At 36.2% G+C, this 24,743-nt stretch overlaps 10 protein-coding genes and 1 non-coding gene across 11 annotated transcripts; 7 read left to right on the forward strand and 4 right to left on the reverse strand.

Annotated features, from left to right (window-relative positions):
- Positions 1-138: 138 nt before the first annotated feature.
- Positions 139-612, reverse strand: KAFR0F02670 (uncharacterized protein; the record flags this gene model as incomplete). Its single annotated transcript, XM_003957950.1, has 1 exon — positions 139-612. One exon carries the CDS (start codon positions 610-612, stop codon positions 139-141), a length of 474 nt encoding a protein of 157 aa, XP_003957999.1.
- Positions 613-1,855: 1,243 nt separating this feature from the next.
- On the forward strand, positions 1,856-2,914 carry KAFR0F02680 (uncharacterized protein; the record flags this gene model as incomplete). The annotated part of the gene is made up of 1 exon (XM_003957951.1): positions 1,856-2,914. The coding sequence occupies one exon, from the start codon at positions 1,856-1,858 to the stop codon at positions 2,912-2,914; it is 1,059 nt and encodes a 352-aa protein (XP_003958000.1).
- Positions 2,915-3,168: 254 nt separating this feature from the next.
- Positions 3,169-4,224, forward strand: MDH3 (malate dehydrogenase MDH3; the record flags this gene model as incomplete). The annotated part of the gene is made up of 1 exon (XM_003957952.1): positions 3,169-4,224. One exon carries the CDS (start codon positions 3,169-3,171, stop codon positions 4,222-4,224), a length of 1,056 nt encoding a protein of 351 aa, XP_003958001.1.
- A 308-nt stretch (positions 4,225-4,532) lies between these two features.
- Positions 4,533-5,189, forward strand: KAFR0F02700 (uncharacterized protein; the record flags this gene model as incomplete). The annotated part of the gene is made up of 1 exon (XM_003957953.1): positions 4,533-5,189. One exon carries the CDS (start codon positions 4,533-4,535, stop codon positions 5,187-5,189), a length of 657 nt encoding a protein of 218 aa, XP_003958002.1.
- Positions 5,190-5,879: 690 nt separating this feature from the next.
- Positions 5,880-7,037, forward strand: KAFR0F02710 (GSK family serine/threonine-protein kinase; the record flags this gene model as incomplete). Its single annotated transcript, XM_003957954.1, has 1 exon — positions 5,880-7,037. The coding sequence occupies one exon, from the start codon at positions 5,880-5,882 to the stop codon at positions 7,035-7,037; it is 1,158 nt and encodes a 385-aa protein (XP_003958003.1).
- Positions 7,038-8,332: 1,295 nt separating this feature from the next.
- KAFR0F02720 (uncharacterized protein) lies at positions 8,333-11,014 on the reverse strand (the record flags this gene model as incomplete). The annotated part of the gene is made up of 1 exon (XM_003957955.1): positions 8,333-11,014. The coding sequence occupies one exon, from the start codon at positions 11,012-11,014 to the stop codon at positions 8,333-8,335; it is 2,682 nt and encodes an 893-aa protein (XP_003958004.1).
- Positions 11,015-15,020: 4,006 nt separating this feature from the next.
- Positions 15,021-16,853, forward strand: KNS1 (serine/threonine protein kinase KNS1; the record flags this gene model as incomplete). The annotated part of the gene is made up of 1 exon (XM_003957956.1): positions 15,021-16,853. One exon carries the CDS (start codon positions 15,021-15,023, stop codon positions 16,851-16,853), a length of 1,833 nt encoding a protein of 610 aa, XP_003958005.1.
- Positions 16,854-17,139: 286 nt separating this feature from the next.
- On the reverse strand, positions 17,140-20,754 carry SPA2 (Spa2p; the record flags this gene model as incomplete). Its single annotated transcript, XM_003957957.1, has 1 exon — positions 17,140-20,754. One exon carries the CDS (start codon positions 20,752-20,754, stop codon positions 17,140-17,142), a length of 3,615 nt encoding a protein of 1,204 aa, XP_003958006.1.
- A 499-nt stretch (positions 20,755-21,253) lies between these two features.
- Positions 21,254-22,168, forward strand: HIF1 (Hif1p; the record flags this gene model as incomplete). Its single annotated transcript, XM_003957958.1, has 1 exon — positions 21,254-22,168. The coding sequence occupies one exon, from the start codon at positions 21,254-21,256 to the stop codon at positions 22,166-22,168; it is 915 nt and encodes a 304-aa protein (XP_003958007.1).
- A 156-nt stretch (positions 22,169-22,324) lies between these two features.
- Positions 22,325-23,176, forward strand: POM33 (nucleoporin POM33; the record flags this gene model as incomplete). Its single annotated transcript, XM_003957959.1, has 1 exon — positions 22,325-23,176. The coding sequence occupies one exon, from the start codon at positions 22,325-22,327 to the stop codon at positions 23,174-23,176; it is 852 nt and encodes a 283-aa protein (XP_003958008.1).
- A 129-nt stretch (positions 23,177-23,305) lies between these two features.
- KAFR0Ftrna5H lies at positions 23,306-23,377 on the reverse strand. The gene has a single exon. It is a non-coding gene; the product is annotated as a tRNA-His (tRNA).
- Between the last annotated feature and the right edge of the window lie 1,366 nt (positions 23,378-24,743).

Genomic DNA, 24,743 nt, shown 5'->3' on the forward strand with positions numbered 1-24,743 from the left:
GAAAAATGTAACAATTAGTTGAAAAAAACCAAAAAAATGAAGACTATGACATAATCCTATATTACCTTATATTAAAAAGAAGAAGAAATTGCTGATTTATGGCTCTGCTGAAGGGATATCAACCAGATGACATCTGCATTAGAACAGAGTGGTTAAAGCTGACAACCCTCGCAACAAAAATGGTGTAGTGAGTATATTTCCACCAGCATTACTAGAATTCATGGTTTCTAATGAAGAATTGCTTACAGATTCTGCGGTTGTCCTAGTCTTGGTACCGTTGCTTAACGATGTAGAACTAGTTTTCTGTTCCTGTCTTCCAGTGAGCGAAATAGAATAATTACTATATCTTGTTGTAGAGGCGAGTTCGGCAGAATGTGAATAACTCGATTGTTTTGCAACTGTTTGGTTCATGCCTTCTATACTAGTATCAAGGGTCTTTAGATAAAGAACGGCGGTGCCTGATTCGACGTTATCTAGGCTGTAGTTATAGTTATCATCACTGCTTTCAGTTAATAATTGTTCATCTATGTCGAGTTTTTCTGTGGATGCCCAAGTCAAATTACACAGTGCCAGTGGAAAAAAGAAGATTACGATCGTACTGTAACGTCTCATTTTGATCTATGTCGGGGAAATCCTTTGATACGCAAATTGTTATTTGATGCTTGTGATGAGTAGCTTATTCCACAAAAGATTCATCTGTAAAATAGACATGCCTCTTTATATATGTCGGCAAAGTTCTAAACATACAGTTTTGAAAGTTGTTTCTTCAACGTTACAAAATGAACATTCTTTTTTAATGAGACAAAAATCAATTACGTTTTTCTAACTACTACGAGGATCTCTGAGCGCCAGGAACCAAAAAAAAAAAAAATAATTTCGCAGAGAAAGGAGTTTCAGTCGATGGAATGTCAGTGAAGAAATGTATCTTCTTCGATATTTGAAGTATTTGGCAAAGATGCGAAAAATGTCACAATGAAAAGAATACGGTTTTTTTTCTATTTCATCCATGAGTGTGGGCATAATAATGCACAGTTTGTTGTTTGTCATCGCCATTGAACTCAGCAGAATTGAAATGTACATTTGAGGAATACGAATGCCAGATGTGTTTTTAACCAAAAGCTGTTTGGAGCTTCCGAACGTGGCATATGTCTCGTATTCACCGTTATAAATGGCATCTCGTTAAGAATATTGTGGATAGACCCCCCAAGAGTTACTCTGGTAGCACAAATTAATGAAAGATGGTAACGTATCATCCTGGGCAGTGTACAGAAATGCATGGAGAAGGGCCATTATCACTACGAAGAAACATCATTATGCGCACGTGAGTGCTTCCTTGTCCCATGATGACCCTTTCCTGAAATTAAGTTTACATCTGCGCTTACGCCGTTTTCTCCTCCGGAAAAAGTAATGGATGGTAGGATTGAAAGGTAATGATGATCAGGGAAAAGAGCAATCAGAAGGAAATCCGTGAGCCTTTCCGCGTGAAGATCCTATATGACACACACCTATTTCCCACAGCTTCACGCTGAGTGCACCAATGGTGGTGCGTTAGAGGGAAAATGGAGTACTCATTTTTGGGCCCAAATCTTCTGTACGGGTAAATACTCTTCTACGGAATAAGGATGTGCATTCATCCCACCCATGAGTGAGCCTTTGCCTGCTTCCCCTAAAAAGAAAGTCTATTATGATGCATTTGTTGAAAAAGATTTCCATGAAGAACTTAAAAGAACTTTAAAGCCACAATTGCAAACTTTAAAGCCATTTTTGGGATCTTAATAGCAATTTTTTTTGAGGGTTTACGCTATTTAATGTAGTTTTAGTATAGACAGACGACGTCAAATCAAACAGGTCTAATATGCAATCTATAGGGGGCAATATAGACAGTAATGTCAACAAGAACAACGATGCATACCGGGATATGGTCATGAGAATAGTTCAGGAAAAGATGGCATTTGAAAAGGAATTCAGAAGCTTGCAAACCGGGAAAGAAACAAAAGAGATTTTTAAGACTGAAAATTTAATTTGGAATGTGTCAGAAGAGAGATTATACAATTTATTGAGAATAAATGAGAATATCAAAAATTGTTTGCATAATATTTTGGAACTGAAACATAGAGCTGTTTTACCCTCAATATCTAGTGTATCCGTACAGCGTCCCATCACGCCGACAACTTTCCCACAGATGTATCCTCCTCAGGTAAACCTAGGTACAGGGGTTATGATGCAACCACCTCCACAATCAGCAATGGTACCATCTCCACATCAACTGCCACTAGCACAACCTCCAATGACACAGGCTCCTCCACAATTGGCTTCACATATACCTATCATGGCACAATCTGCATTGGCACCGGGTCTGATGACAGGATTGCCTCCCGGTCCAAATGTGCCTATAATTGCTAGCCAAAATGTTGATGATAGCAGAGTGTCACGATATAAGGACACAATAATAGTGGAACCTAAAGTTAAGGATCCAATGAAAATACCCAGTGTAGTATCACATAGAAATAGAATAGAATCTAAGATAGATTGTAATTTCATTCATGATGACGATATTCTCATAGAGATGGAAAAGAAGGGAAAAGTTGGAAATAAGAGGAGAAAGAAGAAAGATGTTAAGATAACACAGGATGAAAATGGAGAGATTAAACGATGTAAACATTGTCTTGATGATGATACACCGGAGTGGAGACATGGACCTTATGGGGAAAGAAGTGTTTGTAATGCATGTGGTTTGTTTCATAGAAAATTGGTACACAAATTTGGATACAAATATTCGAATCTTTTAATGAGATATCGTAGACGATTGAATCCATTGAATAGGAAAGTACCAAATTTCATTGAAATTCCCGTCGAATTTTTTAATAGGTTACAAAATGATACTTTATTGAATACGGAGTTTTATTCATTATAGGTTAATCCTATATATATATATAATTGTAATAGTAGTAATATTCATGACAAAGTATTATTTTTAGTCTTTATAGCCTGACGCTATAAAATTGAATCGGCCTGTCACAACTGGCCCAAAGAAAAAAAGAGGTACTTCCGTTAACCCTTTAAATAGGTGCACGATATATAAAGAGACGTAAATTACTGGACAGATCTTGGATTGATTAGATGCAGATTTTTCTTGTATAAAATACGATAGATGTAGCAAGGATAAGGATGGTTAAAGTTAGTCTCTTGGGAGCAAACGGAGGTGTTGGACAACCTCTGTCGTTTTTATTGAAATTGAGTCCATACATTTCCAAATTGGCTTTATACGATGTAACAGATTCTAAAGGTCATAAGACTGATATATCACATATTAATACTAACGTTCAAGTTGAATCATATAGCGATATCAAAGAAGCTTTAGAAAATGCACATCTAGTGATCATTACAGCTGGAATTGCCAGAAAACCTGGTATGAGTAGAGATGATCTATTTAAGATTAATGGCGAAATTTTACGTAAACTGTGTATTGATATTTGTCAATTTTGTCCCAACGCAATAATTTTAATTATTTCAAATCCTATAAATTCGATGGTACCATTATTTATTGAATGTGTCAAGAGCCAAAATTTAAAATTTGATTTTAGAAAAATTATGGGTATTACTATGTTGGATATAATTAGAGCTGAGACGTTTCTTGGCGATACCTTGAATGAAATCAAAGGAGGTAAATTTGGTAATAGACAGTATGATAATTCTAAGATGGGAGAATTGGTTACAGTAGTTGGTGGACATTCAGGCAAGACTATAGTTCCAATAGTATTGGATAAATCCGTTATATTTCGATTAGGTAAAAAGTATGATTCATTTATCAAGAGGGTACAATTTGGTGGAGATGAAGTTGTTAAGGCCAAAAATGGTAAAGGATCGGCGACCTTCTCCATGGCATTTGCAGGGTTCAAATTTATTGAAGAAGTATTGAAGAGCTTACATCGAAATTCTAGTATTGATCACGGAAAATATCGAGAATATATTTCAGCCTACGTATATTTGCCTGTGGTAAAGAATGGTAAGAAAATACAAGAAGAATTGGGGAATGATCAATTAGAATATTTTGGAGTACCCATTAAGTTAAAAAATGGGTATGTAGAAGAAGTTGAGTACGATTTTTTTGAAAAATTGACTTCATGTGAAAGACAAATGGTTGCTACATCAGTCAATGAATTGCTGGATGAGATTGAAAAGGGAAAGCAATTTGTAAAAGAGTCGAGGACTGTGAAACTGTAGAGCAATATATATATGTATGTATGTGTTTCTCAATACACGTGATCTGCCTCCGCGTTCTCCGTCATATAAAGTCAAATTTCTCCACGATTTTCTGACTCTCAGGGACGTCCGAGAAACCACTGAAAAAAATAGGCGTTATTATTTAGTGCCAGTTATAAGGAAAGAGAGAGAGAGAGAGGAATAAACAGTGCGTCTAGTGTTTGAGATGGCATTAATAAAAAAAAAAAGAAAGGCTCTTGGGTCAATGTAATGATACTCTTGGATATACACGTAGCAGCAGCAGCAGTAGTAGTAGTAGTAGTAGTAGTATGGTGTCGATAGTGGATAAGATCAAGAAGATACGCATTCACCGTCGGAAGAAACCTGTGGAACCAGCCGATAATAATAGTAATAACATCAACAATAATGGTGAAGACGTTCCGCCACCGGGGGACGATCCTGAGTATATGAAGATGATTGATGCGAGGATAGAGAAGAAACTGTTGAGCTTGCCCGTGGTCACCACGACCACAGTGTCGAGTGACGAGACTCTCAATGAAGACGCAAACAATTACAAGTATATAGTAGTCACCAACGCGCAGGAGTTCAGATTCAAGAAGTACAGACGGGATAACCATCATCAGGGGGAACAGAAGGACCCTACAAGCAAGAGACTGACGAGTGAGCGCATCTTGAAGATGATAAACTTCGACAACCAATACAGGATGGACCTCGAGGACGAACGCTACGTGCGATTTACTAACAAATACTACTGCTGTAGCAGAAGCAACAGTAGTAGCGATAGTACTCACCACCATTGCCATTCATCATCGATCGTCGCAGCTAAATTTCGTATGTATAAAAAAAGTGGGTACCCACATTTTTTATTTTTTTTTGCCTTTTCACTTTTTCCCAGTTTTCTCGGCCGCTCGCGCCGTGATCTGATTCGCCGCAGGGGCAAACGGGGGCAGAATGGAGGAGAATGAGTCCATATGGAGAGAAAGAATGAATGAATAAAGCGTTTAAATTACATTGCTGAGACGCGTGAACTAGCAATTGAAATTTGATTGATAAGAGATCTTTCAGTGTGGAAGTTGTTATTAATTTGATTCGTCTTATTCACGTTTTCTTTGTTGACCCTCTTGACCCACTACAACTCTATTTTTCTTTCGGTGGATTACAAAACAAGGGAATTCAGATTATCAGAACATAAAAAAAGTAAAACTACAGAACTATATAAATAAGAAGTTCTGTCTTTATCGATAACCAATTGATCCCAGAATATATTCAGTTTCTCTGGCTGCAATAATCATCATTTTACTCATTTTACATTCCGAGTCTCCAATTTTCCTCTACTACCTCTCATTTTATTTTATTTTTGCATATTCCATTTGTTAGCCATTGTAATCCTCTTTTTCTGTATCCATTGTTGACATTCAAAATATTCACTGAAACAAACACAGGACAAGTTTAAAGAAGCACTCACATTCAATTATTTATCTATTTGTGACTCTTTCCCTCCTACTCCTCCTCCTCCTCCTCCCCCATTGTATGAGTATCGCAGTGATATAAAGAGAACCCTCCCTATTATTATCAATTAGAGAAAAAGCAAACAAGCCAAAAATAATAAAAAAGCTCTTTCTACTCCTCCTTCTTTGACAGCTACTAACATCATCATGAATATTGAATCCATCAATAATCAAATTCATATAGTGCACAAACAAGTCTACCATGGTCATCCAATAGATCCAAATCAACTTATAATATCGTCATCATCATCAGCAGCACCATCAAATAATGAAGATCCAGTGGAAATTTCATACCCTACAACAGAAGTAGTGGGGCATGGTTCCTTCGGTGTAGTATTCACAACAACTTTGAAAGAAACTAATGAAACTGTAGCCATTAAAAAAGTACTTCAAGATAGAAGATTCAAAAATAGAGAATTAGAAATAATGAAACTTCTAAAACATGATAATATAATCGATTTAAAATATTATTTCTACGAAAAAGATAATGATCAAGATGATATTTATTTAAATTTAATCCTAGATTACATGCCACAATCTTTATATCAAAGATTACGTCATTTTGTACATCAACGTACTACAATGCCAAGATTAGAAATCAAATTTTACATGTTTCAACTATTTAAGGCTTTAAATTATATGCATAACTTCACTAACGTTTGTCACAGAGATATTAAACCTCAAAATCTTCTGGTGGACCCACAATCTTGGTGTCTTAAAATTTGTGATTTTGGTTCCGCTAAACAATTGAAACCAACAGAACCAAATGTTTCATACATTTGTTCAAGATATTATAGGGCTCCTGAATTGATTTTTGGTGCTACTAATTATACAAATCAAATTGATATTTGGTCAAGTGGTTGTGTAATGGCTGAATTATTATTAGGTCAACCAATGTTTCCCGGTGAAAGTGGTATAGATCAATTGGTTGAAATAATTAAAATATTAGGAACTCCAACAAGACAAGAAATTTGTTCAATGAATTCAAATTATATGGATCATAAATTCCCACAAATAAAAGCAATTCCATTAAATAAAGTCTTTAAAAAAGAAGATAATCTTACAATAGATTTTCTAAGTAATACTTTGAAATATGACCCTAATGAAAGATTTTTACCCTTTCAATGTTTAATTCATGAATACTTCGATGAACTGAGAGAAATCCATGAAGATTACAAAGTTAAAGATTTAAATCTTTTCAAATTCAATGAAGAAGTTGAATTCGGTCATATTAAACATGAACATCAATTGCAAACACTCAAAACAAAACTGTTTTCAAGAGGAATTAATGTGAATAATTATTAACAGCAAGAGTGATCCATTGTTAAAAATTAAAAAGGTAAAAAAGGAGAAAGCAATTAACCACAGAAGTATTGTACAACTTCTTTAATTTTTCCCGGTGTCCCTTTCTTATATACTCTATTATATGCAGTCAAAATTTAAAGTCTAATAAAAATTAGAAAGTTCTGTAATCATCTAATCCCAGAATGAACGAACCAATTTATAGCTTAATTCCCTCATGGATGTTTTTGCTTGAAAAGAATGAAATAAGCCATTATTTATGGGACACAGTCAGTCCAAGAAAAAAGTCATGCATGGAATTAACTAAATTATGACAGTATCTTTCGTAAAAAGCTGTTCGAACTGGATTTCGGAAAGCCATAGTGGAAAAATGCCATGATAGAATACAATGACCTACTGGATTTTTATAAAGAAACATGGCTTAGCCCACTCGCCAACCGTTTCCCATCGCATCGATGTTTTTTTGGCCCTAATTGCCAAATTTGTGCTTGTAATTATGCCCACCCGTGGAAATTATACATTGTTTAATAAGTTATGAGCTCTACTTTCCCTTCAATTTTTCGCTTTCGTTTAAAACAGATATTTCAGTGACATTTCATTTTCTACTCTTGTTTTCAAGGACAGGAAACTTATCGAACGTTTACATCTGTGCAAAAGTGCCTAATCATGCTTTATCTCTCATTTCCTGCTCACATCAATAGATTTTTTGAGATGGGCTGGCAAAGGTTGTCTAAGAAATTGATACTTTATTCTACTGGTCCCAATCTATCGAAACTAGTTACATATATTTTTAAAAAGTTGATAACTACCATCTTTTGCATCATTGTTCTATACGTGTATAGTACGCAACAAATAAATTGTAAAAAGTGGGAAAGAGATAAAGAAGAAAAGCATCACTCTTGTCACGAGTAGCATTATATATTCATATACATATAGTGAAGAAAAATAATTCGAATTGAGCTGGATTAGGAACTGAGGTTTTGTAACAATCTTATTAGTAGTGAACGCACAAAAACCCCATTATTTAAAGTACATACATAGAAAAACAGTGATTAACGATATATCCAGTAGTAACAAAAGGAGATGGGTCAAATACTAAAAGTGCTTAAGCCTGGAGTTTCACAAAAACAGGTTCACAAATTTATAGGTAAATATTTTGCTGTATAATTGAATATATAAGCACGCCATTCCTATTTATATTGAACTTGACTTTCTAATTAAGAAAAGAGGAAGGCTAGATTTGCCAAAAACGCTTTCGTTAGAGGAAATTAAGAACGTGAGGAGTAACACGTCAAATTTCAAATAATAAAAAGCGCAAAGAATAAGCAATGCACTAAAGCTTTTAATGATTTTCTCATTACTATAGAAGGAGCACTTCCCTGATAAATTATACCGCTGGTTGTGCTTGAAATAAGCGTTGTTGTTGAATATTCATTATCAGCAGGTTGTTTAGGATTATTTACGCTAGTGGATGAAGCGCTAAATCCTGTGGCTGCGGTAATACTTGATTCCACAGTAGTAGATTCCAGTGCAGAGGCCGATAACACTTTTGCAGTGTCACTGTCACTTTCACCGAGTATAGTGGTGCCAGTTGCAAGCTCATTGGCGAGAGTAGGGTGTGCTGACGTAGCTCTTGAACGATTTGTGTTACCATCAATACTTCCCACCGATTCATTCCACACAGTGGATGTGACAGGAGAAGAGCCCGGAGCGATCTTAGTGGTGTGGGCTGGTAATGCATCAATCACAGAGGTCGACGTAGCAGTATAAGTGCTACCGGCAGCGTCGGTGGTTTCACATTCAGAAACAACAGCAGTGATGGTAGAAGTACCGGAAGTAATGGTGGTAGTGTAGTGTGCTAATGCATCAATCACAGAGGTCGACGTAGCAGTATAAGTGCTACCGGCAGCGTCGGTGGTTTCACATTCAGAAACAACAGCAGTTATGGTAGAAGAGCTGGAAGTAATGGTGGTAGTGTAGTGCGCTAACGCATCAATCAGATATGTAGATGTAGCAGTATAAGTGCTACCAGCAGAGTCGGTGGTTTCGTATCCAGAAACAACAGCAGTGATGGTAGAAGAACCGGAAGTAATGATGGTAGTGTAGTGTGCTAATTTAATCATAGATGTAGCTTCAGCAGTATAGGAGCTAGCTGAAGAAGTCATTTCACTTGGCGTACTCACAACGAAGGAACTTGCTATAGAGAGAGAACTTTGTACAGCTGATGAAGCTAATTCGCTTGATGAACCAGCAACTGAGGAAGAGCTTGGTACAGCCGAAGAGCTGGCAATCGAAGAGCTAACTACACTTGATGAACCAGCAACTGAAGAGGAGCTTGGTCCAACAGACGAAGCTAATTCGGTCGATGAACCAGCAACTGAAGAGGAGCTTGGTCCAACAGACGAAGCTAATTCGGTCGATGAACCAGCAACTGAAGAGGAGCTTGGTGCAACAGAAGAGCTACCTGAACTTGACGAACCAGCAACTGAAGAGGAGCTTAGAACAACAGAAGAGCTACCTGAACTTGACGAACCAGTAACTGAAGAGGAGCTTGGCGCAACAGAAGAGCTAACTACACTTGACGAACCAGTAACTGAAGAGGAGCTTGGCGCAACAGAAGAGCTAACAGTAGATGGAGGATACCTGCCACTGATAAGATAATCTGAACTGGCCGTCATAATTGTTCCATCAGATGTTGTCCAGTAGTAGGACCTAAAGTCAACCTCAAAGTAGCTCTCCCCAGATAATGTTGAAGTGAAAGTATAATCTGTGGGTAAAGGACTATATGTGTAAGTGTTCGTAACCGTGGAAAACTGGGTATATTCATCACAGTGCATAGCGGGTCCTGTACAGCTAGTACACATAGCTGACGCTTTGTTTGGAGCCTTAGCAGTATATTTTATAGTCGTTCCAGTGGCCATAAAAGAGGAGGCTGTATAACCTGTACCAATGGAAAAACTGAAAGAACCTTCACTAGTCACAACCTCTAACACACCAGTTGTAGAATCATAGCTGTAACTATCAATCCCTTGAGGTATATTTATGGTATTGTTACTACCAAAACCATATACCGTTATGGTTGCATCAGTAAATGCTTCCATAGTCAATGAAGCCGTAGAATCACCCAAATAAATTTCCTGGTTCCCAATTTCTGACGGATCTGAGAGTACCAACTCGGAACTACCGACCAGAACGATACAACCACCTCCTGTTATCTCAGAAGTTTGGTCATAAGTAGTAGAATTTAAGCACAACGCACCTTCATTGGTTATTGCGCTCGCAGTTAAAGTAACTTTGTCGTTGGGCTCTGCAGGTTGTATGACGAAAATCCCGGCGTTCGTAAAACCGTCACTATCAATTGTAACCGTAGTGCCGTCATTTGCATATATGTACGCAATTGCCATGTTCATAAATGATGGTGAAGTAATTGAAATGTCCATGCCTGAGGAAGCATTTGGATCCTCCATCATTAGTATACCTGCATTAGTGACATCACCAATGAAGTTAATATCCATACCAGATGCACCAGCAGTTTCATCATATATACATAGTGCAAAATCATTGGTTATTGAACCGTAAAAATAATGATGGAGACCAGATTCTATAAAAAGTCCGGTGGTGTCATTTGAAATAACCAAGTCATCAATTAGAACTGTATCGCCTACCACAGTATCCAAGCCAGATATGGTTTGACCAAATGTGCTTGGAAGTAGGTATAGAAGAACATTTAGTAGATATATTAGGTGATATTGTTGTTTCGATCGCCCTTGAAAAAAGGTCGAAAAGATATTATGAAAAAGCAGAAAGCAGGATAAAGGTGCTATTTTCACTCTCGATATTCCAATCTGATCCTTTAAAATAATAGCTTTGGTTGAAGAAATTGAAATCCTAACCAAAGAGGCAAATAAATATGGTGTTGTAGGACAAAGAGAGCCCTTGTAAGATAACTGAAAAAAAAATTGTGTTCTATATCTTAGCATTCGTTCATCACCAAATTGGGGTATGGATATATTAATAGAAAGCACTTTTTGCAATTTTACTAAGAAAATGGGAACGGAAACATGAGTGAAGACAGCGGAACTGACCTAATGCAGATATAGCTCGGAAATTAAGTCATAAAGATTGAATCTAGGGCATTAACGTCAAAAGGTAGCGCTTAGAAAAATGGTGCACGATCGTGCATGAAAATGGTTTTTTTCCTTTTTTCATCTGATCCTTTTGTTTGGCATTTCAAATGCGTTATGTAAGTGCTTGCTCTTCACAACTTCACTCTCGAAGTGCTGTGGTACCATCCTTCGAATTTTTCTTTGTAGGACCCTGATAAGAAGGAAAACTTCTCAAAAAAGCACGTATTTCTCGAATAAGCTGGAATGCCTGCGCTGAAGTAATCAAATATATGGTGAAGTTGACGCGTTTAATTTGTAAAAAGGATTTACCATAAGTATATTTGCCTCTTACGAGAACGGTTTTAAAATAATTTCAGCTGGACCCCCGTCGAACTTAAAAAGTTCTCGGCCAAAGAAGGAAAACTTTTCTGCGAAGGGATACCGTCTTGTCTGTGAATCTCCGCCGAGAAAAGCCTGGAGAAACGTGAAATATCAATATGTTCGAGTGTTAGATCTGGATCTCAATTTTTTTGAATAAGAAATTCAGTTTGGAATCCCAACTGCAGGCAACTCAAATGGGGATCCAGGCCAGGAGAAATTGTGTTCCCTCCTACGGTATGTTTTCAAGATGTCCAGCGAATACGAAGAAAGACATTTTTGGAAGACTTACCTGCGTAAAACTTTCTTTATTCCTTTTAGGATAGCTGGAATGCTATTCTCCACTATGCTTTTAGAATGGGCGCTCTGCTAACAACCAGCGTAGAGCCGACATCGGAATCGTAGTAAATTGTCGGAAGCTACTGAATCTGTTCGCACCACCGAGTGCCTACTCTCTAAGGGAATTCGAGCAAGTTTTCATGCAAAAAGCAAACTTGGTATTTTACACGTGCTGTATATTATATATTGTTTTTACTGTTTCTCTATAGAAGCCTTTCTACAGAAAGACAGTAATTAGTGGCACTCTACTAGAAGTACCGACTGCCTTTAGAAGTTGATTCTTACTTTATTAGCATTCTGTCTCTGCGCGTTCTCTCTATGTAAAATACTTGTATAATTCATGTCAACGTAAATAAGGTTTTTTTCTATATAACTGTGCATATAGCATAAAGTTGCGTATCCTTCGAAGCGGCGACCTTTGCTCCAGACAAAGCACTGTCATTTGAAACCGCATATTCCTTGCAGGCCACATTCTGTATCCAAGCGAAATCAATAAAATCTCCTGCGAAAGTCCGCATTAGACAGGACACATACGTTGAGCATATGTGCGCGCCTTGAAGTTTTACTGTCTCGCCCTCAAAATAAACGAGATTTTATGCTATGACATCAAGCGAGATACGAGGTCCATATATTCGAGCAATTGAATTAGACAAAACTTATGCATGATCAAATAGCATTTTCATACTGCTGGCAGAAAAATGACGATACTCTCCAGGGTGATAGATTATTAATAGTGAAAAAGAAAAAAAGTCCGCCGAAATAAAAGTTAGACTGCCTCAAGTTTTCAATATGTAACAATTTTTTGTATCAGACCTGTTACATGCAACGGTTTCGTAGTGGTACATATGTTTTCATCAAGAGTCACAAATTAAACAAAAAGAATGTGAGTTTGGGGAAGTATTTGATGTCTTTTTATGTAATCTAGGGTGATTTCGACGTGTGACTTCCCTAAATTTACTTCTACTTCAGAATCACTTCTGTTATCAGCACTAATATCAGCCAATATGATTCCAGTTTATTAATTCTGTGACTGATAGAGATTACAAAGGTACCCTCTTGTTTGTCATATGTGATATATACTAAGCTCTGAGTAAGCTTCAATAAGACTCAAGAAATCTTCAAGACACTTGATTTATTTGTAATGGTTATATTATTTTTTTTTTACGTTTTGTTCGCAATAGAATAAATCAGATTCGGAAACTGAAATTATGTTCGTAGGACACATTTTGTAAATAAAAATAACAAATGGTGTACTTCCAGGCTGAAAGAGTATCTTGTCTTGGTTAGATACAATATTTCTTGAAGTAGGTGGACTATTTTTACATCCATAATTGATTACTAGTATGTATAGGATTATTGTCCCTCGACTGTAACAAAACATGGCATCTAAAAAAGCAAAATTTATTATTCATAGTTGACTGTGGTTGCCGTGCTTATACCACCCTCAATTGTCATTTCAAAGAAGTAAATCCCTATCTCGATCTATAACTAATATCCTTCATCTTAAAGTGCGTCCATATCTTCTCGTCTAAAGTAGTGGCCACTATTTCTTATCTAGGTGCACGTGCACTTATTTTTACCTATTTGGTCACCATCACGTCCATTTAAGTTTCTATTTCAAGTAGTTTTAGCAGGATCTGCTGTTGGAACTGCGATCTACAAGCATAATGAGTAGTATAGGGTTATGACGGTATCTTAGTAGAAATAAAAAGAAACGTCAGAATGCTAAATTAAAAAAGACAGGAAGAAGAGGAAAGGCCCATTTAAGCGGATTTGGAAGGCATGAAGGGATAAATAATTCAAGATTTCAGACAGAATAAAACTTTCGTCTGGTTAACGCAAACATAGAATATGGCTGAGGAAAAGTAACAGTGTTTCCACATTATTAGACGATAAAAGAAAAATGAGAAACTTTAGTATCCATAACTATGAATCGCTCATATAACTAAGCGATCCCTCCTCTTGGAGTGACCGTACTTTCTTGTCCAGATCTATGAGAATATCCTTCAGCTTGTTTGTTTACGTATATATTTCCGGGATCACGACTCTCTTAACGAAGACGCTCTCACTGTTATGGCTGTATTCTATGTGTGTTGCTATAGATTTAGAAAAGCGTTTCTGTGAATGATACTTCAGGAGTTTTTGACCGGCACTTTAATGGTCTCCATGGGGGTTGCCAAATTAGGGCAATAAAATATGGTGCTATCACTCAAGCTACATGTGGATTACCTACAATGGGCTATCGGCCGGGGGCTCTCTCCATATCCCAGTCTAGCCGGCAAGTGAAAAAACAAACAAACGTAGAGGGCGTTCTATTGTGGTCGTAGATCTCATGTAGACAATCCACAAGCAATCACGTGAAACAGATGAAGTGGTGTTTTGATTTTCAATATGGATGCTATAGGTGAAAGTTCCAAGCTCATAATCCAACGGAAAAACGATTATATATGGACCCCATGCAAATCTCTCAATGAGACAGCCGAGGATAAGTCTCCAGAGAGAAGAACCTCAAGACTGTTATATAACTTAATTGCTGGAAAGAACATGAAATAGAGTTCCACCTCTATCTCAAGATACCACCGGAGCCGCTGAGCCCAAGCTGGGCGGCTATTTTTTTTTGTTTCCGGAAGCCGCTGTGAGGCGGCACGTGATAGAACGATGGCCCTACACAATGTTACCCTCTCTTCTTTACCGGACCCATTCCGGAGTTACAGCCGCGCTGTTGCCACACTTACGCGTTGGCCCACTCTTTTTCTCTTTCTGGCCCAGAAGGCGCCGGAGGAGGAGAGGAGCAGGAGGGAGAGAGAACCTCTCTGCCGCAGACTTTACCCCCTACACCGCATGCCTTCTTTCTCAGCCGAGTGTTTGAAAAATTCCATTTGGTCTGGAACCCCGAGAAGCGTTGATTTTCAAAATTTCACTGGAAGTCTCGTCCGTTCTTTCTGGAGACTGTCCATGTGGCCTTCTCCCCCCCACCCCCCCCTCTTCCTCCTTTCCCATTATTACAAGGCATATATATATAAATATAATCCAGAAATGGAGGATTTTTATTGCTAAATCACCATCACATATATGGAGTATCTGCAAATAAAATACTAGGGTCCCTCCCAGCAATTAAAGTTAACACTAATTTTTCCTTTGTGCAAAATTATGGCTGGTTCTCATGGCTCAGGATCTTTTACATTCAACGAGAAAACGCACTAGACAAATGAATACTACCACTATCACAACAAACAATCAGGACAGTATTATTTCAGATATGCTACATAGACAGCAGTCATTATTACAGAATAATCTGCTAGTGGATGATGATACAGATTATGGTAACGACAACAATGTTGATGATGACGACGACGACGACGATGTCATCTTTATAAAAGAACAACCCGTAAATTACCAGTACAAGAAACAGAGAACAATATCTCTACCACAATTACCTCACGTTAAGTTACTCTATAATGAAACAATAAACATGATACCAAGAACTCAAAATGATGATGAATTATTACATTTAACGGGATCTTCAACAATGACTTTAGACGGTAATAAAACGGTTAATCTCAATGTCATCAACGACGAAGATACGCATAGTACGATCACAAAACATCACTACGCAAATCCTCTTATAGCACCGTTCAAGAGGCATAAGAATATTGACACTACTGGTAATGCCCTTACCGTTGTAGATTTTTTCAAAACCGATAAAGATGGTCATTACGTTTATCAGAAAGATGACATATTTGGTTCAAATGGTAGATTCCATGCTTTGGACCTGTTGGGACAAGGAACTTTTGGTAAAGTACTCAAATGTTATGATGATATGCAAGATAAATTTGTAGCTGTAAAAATTATAAGGTCCGTTGATCGTTATAGAGAAGCTGCAAAAACAGAATTACGTATATTAAATTGTATCTTGACAAATGATCCAATGGGTAATTTCCAATGTTTATTACTATCAGATTATTTCGATTATAAGAATCATATCTGCCTGGTAACAAATCTTTATGGGAAGTCAATATACGATTTCATGTGTGCAAATGGTATTGCTAGATTCCCAGGTTCTCACATTCAAGCCATTGCAAGACAGTTAATTAGATCTGTCTGTTTCTTACATGATCTCGGAATTATTCATACTGATTTAAAGCCTGAAAATATCCTATTAGTAGACGAAAATTATATCGATTTCAATTTACCGGAGGATATCGTTAATACTTTAAGTACAAGACGTCGTAATGCAAGTGATGGTGGTAAGCGTAAAATTTTGAAAAATCCAGAAATTAAAATAATAGATTTTGGTTCTGCAATATTTCATGACGAATATCATCCACCTATCGTATCAACTCGTCATTATAGAGCACCAGAAATCGTATTGGGCCTAAGTTGGTCTTTCCCTTGCGATATCTGGTCAATTGCATGTGTCCTTGTAGAACTAACTACTGGTGAGTCACTATATCCAATACACGAAAATTTCGAACATTTAGCAATGATGCAAAGAATTAATGGTGAACCAATACCACCAAAAATTATCGAAACAATGCTTTATAAAGTTAAACACAAATTGGGCAATTTGCCATCAGATTTAAATACTACTGTCGTGAAACATTTCAATAAAAAGAATTTACAATTAATTTGGCCAGAAAGAAACAGAAGAAATGAAATTATAACAAATGAAAAATCAATTCGTAGAGTAATCGAATCAAGTGAAAGGCTAGATTTATTAATTTCGAAAATTTTGAAAATTGATTATAATAATCCAAAATTTCAAATCAATTGGAATCTATCAATTGATAAAAATTGGGCTCTATTATCAAACTCAATGATGGATAATGGCATAGATAAAGAAACTTTTAATTTTTGGTATTGGTTCGTCGATCTACTAAGAAAAATGTTCGAATTCGATCCAACGAAAAGAATCACCGCAAAGGAAGCTTTAGAACACGAATGGTTCGACTGTGGTATATTAGATGAAGGCATCTCAAATTATGGAAATTCATAAAAATGTGTTCTCCTTCTTCCCACTCAACCCCGCTCTTTAATCATATTCTTAATCTACGAATTTTACATATTCGAAGCGTAACATCAAAAAGATATAAAAAAAAGAAAAAGTGTTTTTGATCATATTCATTTATTGTTATTCTTACAAATTCATCATTACCCCCCTCTCTCTCAATTGAGCAGAAAAAAATATATTTAAAATACATTTATTATTACTAATTGAAGCCTTCCTTTTTTTTCTATAATACAAGTCCTTATATATTTAAAAATTTATTACAAAGTTCTACTCAATGAATTCTAGAATTTAAGAATTCAATTTCTTCCTTTAAACTAGCTTCTTCTACCGTCTTCACTAGTTCTTTCGTACATTTAGCCACATCAAATGCAATTCCAGCTAATCTTTGTTTGAAATTCTTATCAGCATAATCAATGTCTCCATTCTCTTCAACTAATACACCTTCATTGTTCAACTGACACAAAATTGCAATTCTTCTTGAACAATCTTTCAAACTTTGAACAACCCAACTACCATGCTCCTTTAAGTTTGCATTACGACTTTGATTCATAGAATTACTCGTAGCATCAACCATCTGTCTAATAACCAAATTAATGGCGTTTGACTTATTTCTCAAATTACCTTTAGTAGATTGCGGTTGTTTGATCGAAGTTAATAATGATTGAATTGTGGAAATAACTTGAACGGTTTGATGTTCCAAGTACAGTAATAATTCAGATAATGTATTATCAGGATTTTCAATATCAAATGCATCGACGTCAAAATCTTCTTCCTCCTCGTCATCGTCTTCGTCATCATCTTCCTCTCCGTCTTCTTCTTCTGCTTCTTCTTCTTCTGTTTCTTCTTCTTCTCCTTCTTTCGATGAAGTAGATTCCTTGTCATGTTCTAATGGGATAAACTGGTAACTCATGTCTTCTTCGTTGTCTTCAAACGCTGGCTTGGCCGGTGGTAAAGTAATTTCTTCTTCCTTTATCAAAGATTCAACCTCTTCCTCTTGTTTGATCAGAGGTTTGATTTCTTCCTCCTCTTCTTGCCTGATTAGAGATTTTGTTTCCTCTTGTTCAACCACAGTATGCACCTTATTATTCCCTGTAAAAAGTGGCTCGACTTCTTCCTCTTGTTTGATAACAACAGGTGGTTCTTCTTCAAGTGGAGGCTTAGTTTCTTCCTCTTGAATTGGTGATTTAACGTTGGCCTCCATCATCGTTGTAGGTTCACTTACATTTTCATTGTAAATTTCCTTTTGTTCTAATGGAGTATCTATTTCCTTAGATCCCTTTTCTACTTCGCTGGTAATCTCAATCTCATCTTCATCTTTTGTTATAGTAATCACTGGTTTTTCCAGGTTGTTAACGGGAAACTGAGTAATTGATTGGGCACGTAACGGAGATCTTGGTTTTATTACAGGCTTTGCTGGTTGTTTCATATCATCATCATTTTCTGTTTCATCTGTAGAGCTTTCAATTTCACCTTCCGGGACGAAATTCACCGGTGTACCATCGCTTATCGTTAAACCAAGACCTCTTACATTAGTATCAATATCTTCTTCGGAACCTGCTAGATTTATTTTTCTAAGAGAGCTACCTTGGAATGTGTTCACTCTGATTGGATTTTTATTTAATTTCTTTAGTTCTTTGAACGTTTCATCATGATTAACTGGAGAATTTTCCTTCTCATCCACAAAGTCACCGCCCTTTAAATATACAGATGATAAACCTGATTTTATTTCCATATTTGTAACTACATCCTTATCAGTCTTGATATCATTTTCAGGTCCGATTGTGTTGTTTAAGGCAGCCTTTGGCACCTTTGTCTCAATTAAAGAATTTTTAATCGTCTCCTCAATATCGGTTGCAATAGAAGACTTCTTAGATTCTTCAATTGATGGGAGATTAACCTCATCATAATGACGACCTAATAAAATATCGATCTTTGAATTCAATGACTTGTGCTTAATTTTATCATCAATGGTATTCACCTTTAGATTATCTTCTTGCTTTACCGACTCTGAATAATGCTGAACCGGCTCAGCAGATTTTTCTTCAATTTTTTCTGGCTCAGATTGATAGTTAGCTTCGACATTTTCAAAAGGTTCTGATTGATCTACGTTAGTATGCTTATCTTCTACTTCTTCCTGCTTTACATAGATGTTATTCTCCTTAATATGCTCTGGAGATACGGTATTGTCATCGCTTTTCTTAAATCGTAGAGGTGCACTACCATTGTTGACGTTATCCAACTCATCTATGTTTGGATTTTCTTTGGTTCTTAGTTTAGTATCTGGAATAGGAGTCATTGGGATTATCAATTTAGGTATGGCGGTGCTTGTTTTCTTCGTCACTGGCTCTACTAAAGTATTTTTCTTTTGAGTTAATTTAAGTGGTTTTACAGAATCATTGTTTCGAATTGAGATTGTTGGTTTTTTCACAAGTTTCTTGATGTTTTGTAAATTGTAAACTGAGAAGATAATCTCGTTAATCATAGATATTATAACAATCTTCGGCATTGTTCTGAAGTATAGAGAATAATATCTTATTGTGGTAATTGTCTGTGAGATAGTTGATTTTAAAAGAACAACTTGATTACTCAAGTCAGATGAATTCAAATTTACTTTCATATTAATCAATTCTATTAGATTATTTATAAATTGGAATAAAGTACTTCCAATTTCATTAGATTCAACAACGTCAATGTTAATTACTTTAATAAAATTAAAGACATTCTTCATCAATGCTGAAAACTCGCTATTGAAATCGTCATTATCGGCGTAAATATCATTAGGTAGATCATCAGAAAAGATTAGTTCATTAGTAGATAATTTTAACTTTAATTGATAATTCTTTTGCTTCAAATGCTCGTTTTCAATTGAAAGATCACTAATTTGATTATTTAAGGAAATCAATTCATTTTGATAACGCGCCGACTTAGATGTTAATTTGATATCATCAACAGGACTGATATCAACTGCTTGTTTCTGTGAACTATTCTGCTTTAAAGGTGTGCTACTATAATGTATGACTGATTGTAGATCTTTTTTCAAAACATCTTGATCTAAAATTGGAGGATTCCTTGATTCGTTTTTATTATTGTCGTACATATCAATTTGTGAGTCTGATGTATCAATTGATGAGTGTTGATTAGGAACAGGCGATGCTGACGATTCATCATTTTGTGAGGTTTCATGCATGGACTCTTGTTCTTCTTTGAATAATGGAGTAGGTTCGTATTCATGAACGAAAGTCTCTTGTTTTGAAAGCGGCCCTATTTCATCTGTCACTGGGTGCGATTCTTCTTCAGGTTCTACGTTCAAATCAGGCTCTTCATGCGAATCCTCGTCAATAGGTTGAGTAGACTCGATTTGAAGCGGTCGATTGTCCTTGAAGTTTTCTTCTTCTTCCTCTGAAGACCAATCAATGGATGCCTTTTGAGGTACGACCTGTGAAGTTTGTATGGTCAAACTAGTTGCATTCTGATCACCAGGAGTCTCCTTAGCGGGCTCTACAATTTCTTCTTGAGGTGTGTTATCGTAGCCTCTTCTTGAAATTTCGTAGAGAATGTCCCCAATAAGGTCATTAAATCTAATTTGAGATAAATTTGCCAATTTTTGTCTTGCCTGATTACGTTTTAAATGAAATATTTCCTTTGGAAGAAGATGACTAGGTTTATTTAGATCTTCATTTATCCTTCTATTCAGCTCATCTGAGACATCTGTAGTCAACTCAAAGAATTGTAATTCAGAAAGTTTCAATAATTTAGATCTTGCCTTCTGCGACCTTGTTGACTGTCGTTCTGTAGAATTAATGCCCGTTACGTCGGCAAACGTTTTCAAAGAGAAGTAATATTCACGTATCTTGGTCCTGTGGGTATCAGTGAATTCAGGAGGCATTATCTATGGGTACCGCTGCGTTTGAAGTTATGTCGTTTCTCGAGAAGAGCTGTTTTCGTTTTTGTTTGAAAATTTTTTTGTTATTAACGCGTAATTTAAACATCTTAACATACAATAAATACACACAGAGTAATAAGCTGAGATCCTGGATTCATCAGTAGAACGATTGGGCTGATTGTGACTTTTATAATGGTATTAGAAGCATTTTCACGTTGAAATGATGGTGCCTGCCATTTTCTCCGTCCTCTCTAGCTAGAATTTGAGTAATCTTGTGAAGAAAAATTACAAATTCTGTAGTAGATGCTTAATTCAGTCTGTGTGTCTTTTACAGAAGGAAATGTATCTGTAGCTTGGTATCGTGTATAAAGAGAGGGTGCTGGTGCAATATATGACCCCATGCTGTTTGAATAGTCTAAGATGTTACGCGTATTTAATTCGAAAGGCGAATTTAACATTCATTTCATCACTTTGATGGACCGTAAAATTGGAGTCTGTAAGGATGAATACTGCTCAATTAGACGTGGTAAAGAAGGCTGAGGCCACCGAAGATCATGGAGAGGCTGCTACTTTGTATATTGGTCTGCTGAATGATTTAGATAGTACGTCAACAGAATATTTTGATACTCTATTCAAGTTGGCTCGTGAATTGTACCAACATGGTGTAAAAACAAGTGATATACTGCCAATGGATGATGAAGACTTCTCTTCTGGGGAAGAAGAAGGAGAAGAGGAGGAGGAAGAAGAAGAACAAGAAGAAGAAGAAGAAGAAGAAGAAGAAGAAGAAGAGGAGGAGGAGGAGAAGGAAGAGACAAATATCAATACAAGATTATACCAATTCAACAACGAAGAAGAAGACTTGGAAGAAGAAAAAGATACAATATCTAATTGTTTAACGCAAGGCAATTTGTTTGAAAACTCAATTGATTTACTAAATGAGTGTCTGTCAAATGCCAACGACGACAAACAAAAGTTGTGTCAAATATACGCTTTAATTGGAGATAATTACCTGGAACTGGAAGACTTCAAGAACTGTGTCAACAGCTATGAAAAAGCGATTTCGTGCTTGAATCCAAAAGACGATTTGAAGAAGATCGTTGACTTACATTTGAGAGTTATTGATTCGTTGAAATGGGACTCTTCAAATGCAAAACTCTTGAAGAAAAGGATCAAGAAGACCCTCTCACTAATCAGTGACAAGCCTGCATACAAAGATACAGTACAACAGTTGAATGAAGAGCTAGACTCTCTTGACATGGAGAAAGTCGACATTAGAAAACAATTCCCAGATTTTGATAAAATCGTCAAGAGAGCCTTCAGCAACACGCTTGAATTCGACGAAAATGAAGACCTTCAAGAAGGGCAGTCCATCAACGACCTTTCATCGATGGTCAAGAAGAAGAAATCAAAGAAGTAGCTCGTTCATATATGTGTATGTGTATTCTGCTATTTACGTGGTCTTTGTATATAATTTTTCAAGAATATTTAAAGGATAAGAAAGGGATATCTGGAGAAAAAACAAAAATTGTTAACACATCACAAGACTTGAATCAGCTAAAAACATCAGAATAAGATGACTTCAAAAGGCTCTAATCCTAAGCTACAGAAGAAGACTAAACCAATGGAAGAACTAATGCGTTTGTCCAAGACTTTGCAGTTCAATTGGTTCATTGGTCATTCTATTGTGTTCTTCTCTGCCATTTGGTATCTTTTCAGTTTCAACCCATTCTTTTACCGTTTGGCTTATGTTGGTGTCACTTTATCTTTTGGTATAATTACGTACCAGCAATATTTTCTCAAATCAATTCCAAAGACTGCTCAAACTTTGTTGCATGATGAAAATATTCTTTATTTTGTCATGTCAATCTTCTGGTTATTTACTCCAATTTTCAGTATTTCTCTATTACCTTACTTATCATTCTCCATCTTTCATTCTTTGAAATATGTTACCAATGTCTTATTACCAACTGTTTGGAAGTTCAATGCAGAAGACAAGATCATTACTGTTTTGAGAAATTTCATTACTGATTACAATGAGAAGTGTATGTACTGGGTTGGTACCACCGAGATTATTACTTTTATTATCTTATTTTTCAAAGCAATCTTATTTTACAGAAGATCATGGATTCTATTGGTTGTATATACTCTTTTCATCAAGATTAGATACGAAGTATCCAAATATTCGAAGACTGCTTTCGCTCAATGGAGAGTTAGATTAGACGGCTTAATTTCTCATCCTTCTGTTCCAATTCCAGTTAAGAAAGGTTATGACTGTTTTAAGACTAATTTGATCAAATTTTCAAATTTTAAGATCACTCAAGCCGCCGGTGCTGAACCAGCAGCCACTGAAAAGAAGAATGATCATATATATATATATATATATATATATAATTCATCTCTCTTCCTTTCATGGGATTTATTCTAATTAAGATGCTTCTAATGCAATCACTAATTACTTCTTTTCTACACGGCTGGCCTCTTCGTTACAATGAAAATGGATTTGCACCGTAGAAGTTAAGAATTTCCCGGTGGAACATATATAAGAAAAAAAAATTGCCATCTCCTAGAATCGAACCAGGGTTTCATCGGCCACAACGATGTGTACTAACCACTATACTAAGATGGCTTATTTTGTTGTTTTGCTTCAGTGTAATTACAATGATACCAAGCATGTTTCACTTCATGTCCCTCCTCTACAGCCACGCACCACTTGATCCAAAAGCATTTTCGTGTTGACCCATAGAATGCCAGAAATTCAAGAATATAATAAAGTGATTTGCCAGCACCAAGATGATTTACGAATGACAGATCAAAATTATAATTTTCTAGGACATTATAAAAATCTGCTCAATAGCGTGACACACTATGTTTTACCCGTTGAAGTAAAACATGGATATGAGCCTCACAGTTTGAAACCTAGGGGCAGAATATCTAGAATATAAACAACAGAAACTGCTGGGAATGGCAACTTGCTGACATTTCAGGTTTTGGACATGAGAATGACAAAATTTTGAAGCGAGAATAATTGAATTATATATCAATGAGACAATATGGCAAGTACCAAATTCAATGATAGAAAATATTGCATAACATAAAGAGCGAGAATCTACAACATGATGAAAGAAAATTATTATTACAAATTAAAATATTTTAGAAAGCGCACAAATGCTCAGATGAAAACGAAAGTTTCATCAAAAGTTCGTTTACTCTATATTATTTTATGTTATCGTTTATTTTACATATAACTAGTTGGTTATTCTGTAATATTCATTGATTAATGGAAATTGTTTCCTAGCCTGATTTACAATAAAATGAGCAGTAATGACGAAGTTTTTAGGTGAAACAAGCTCTTATCTTTCTTTACTTCAGTGGCACATAGTCGTTTTATTAGATTGACCTCTAAATCAAACATGTATGAAAATATCGAATTTATCTTTCATCAATTATTATGCTTCAATGTCTTAATTCTACTTATAAAAAGACCAATATATACGACTGCTACGTTTAACAAAACTCATGCTTAATTCTAGATCAATCCTCTTCATATCAAAAATCCGAGCTGCCATTCCTTTTTATGGATAAGGGGATAGGAATATGATGGACACGTGCGCTTCTGTTGCCATGTGATCCTAGTCTAGATAGATTGCAACATCAGTAAAGCCTATATCTTGGGAGACATCCTGTCTGAAAGTTGTATGAAGCTACCGGCCCGATGAGATGTATATCTGTCGCGCGACAAGAAGCTGTCGCGTTTAACTAAAAATTGTATAGTATGTGTCAAATAGAATCTGTACGTACAATAAGAAAGAAACAAGCTCGAGTGCTTAGATACCAAGGTCCATCCAAAGAGGTTAACTTTCGACAGTTTTCTTGGCTCGTAAACGCAACCTGCTCAAAGTATAATCGGTCTGAACGAATACTCCATTTTTGGTTCAATGACATACTGTTGCACAATACTTCAAAATAAAGGATGTGTATCATTACAGAATTTT

Source organism: Kazachstania africana, chromosome 6, assembly GCF_000304475.1.
Source record: "Kazachstania africana CBS 2517 chromosome 6, complete genome".
Classification (NCBI taxonomy): Eukaryota; Fungi; Ascomycota; class Saccharomycetes; order Saccharomycetales; family Saccharomycetaceae; genus Kazachstania; species Kazachstania africana.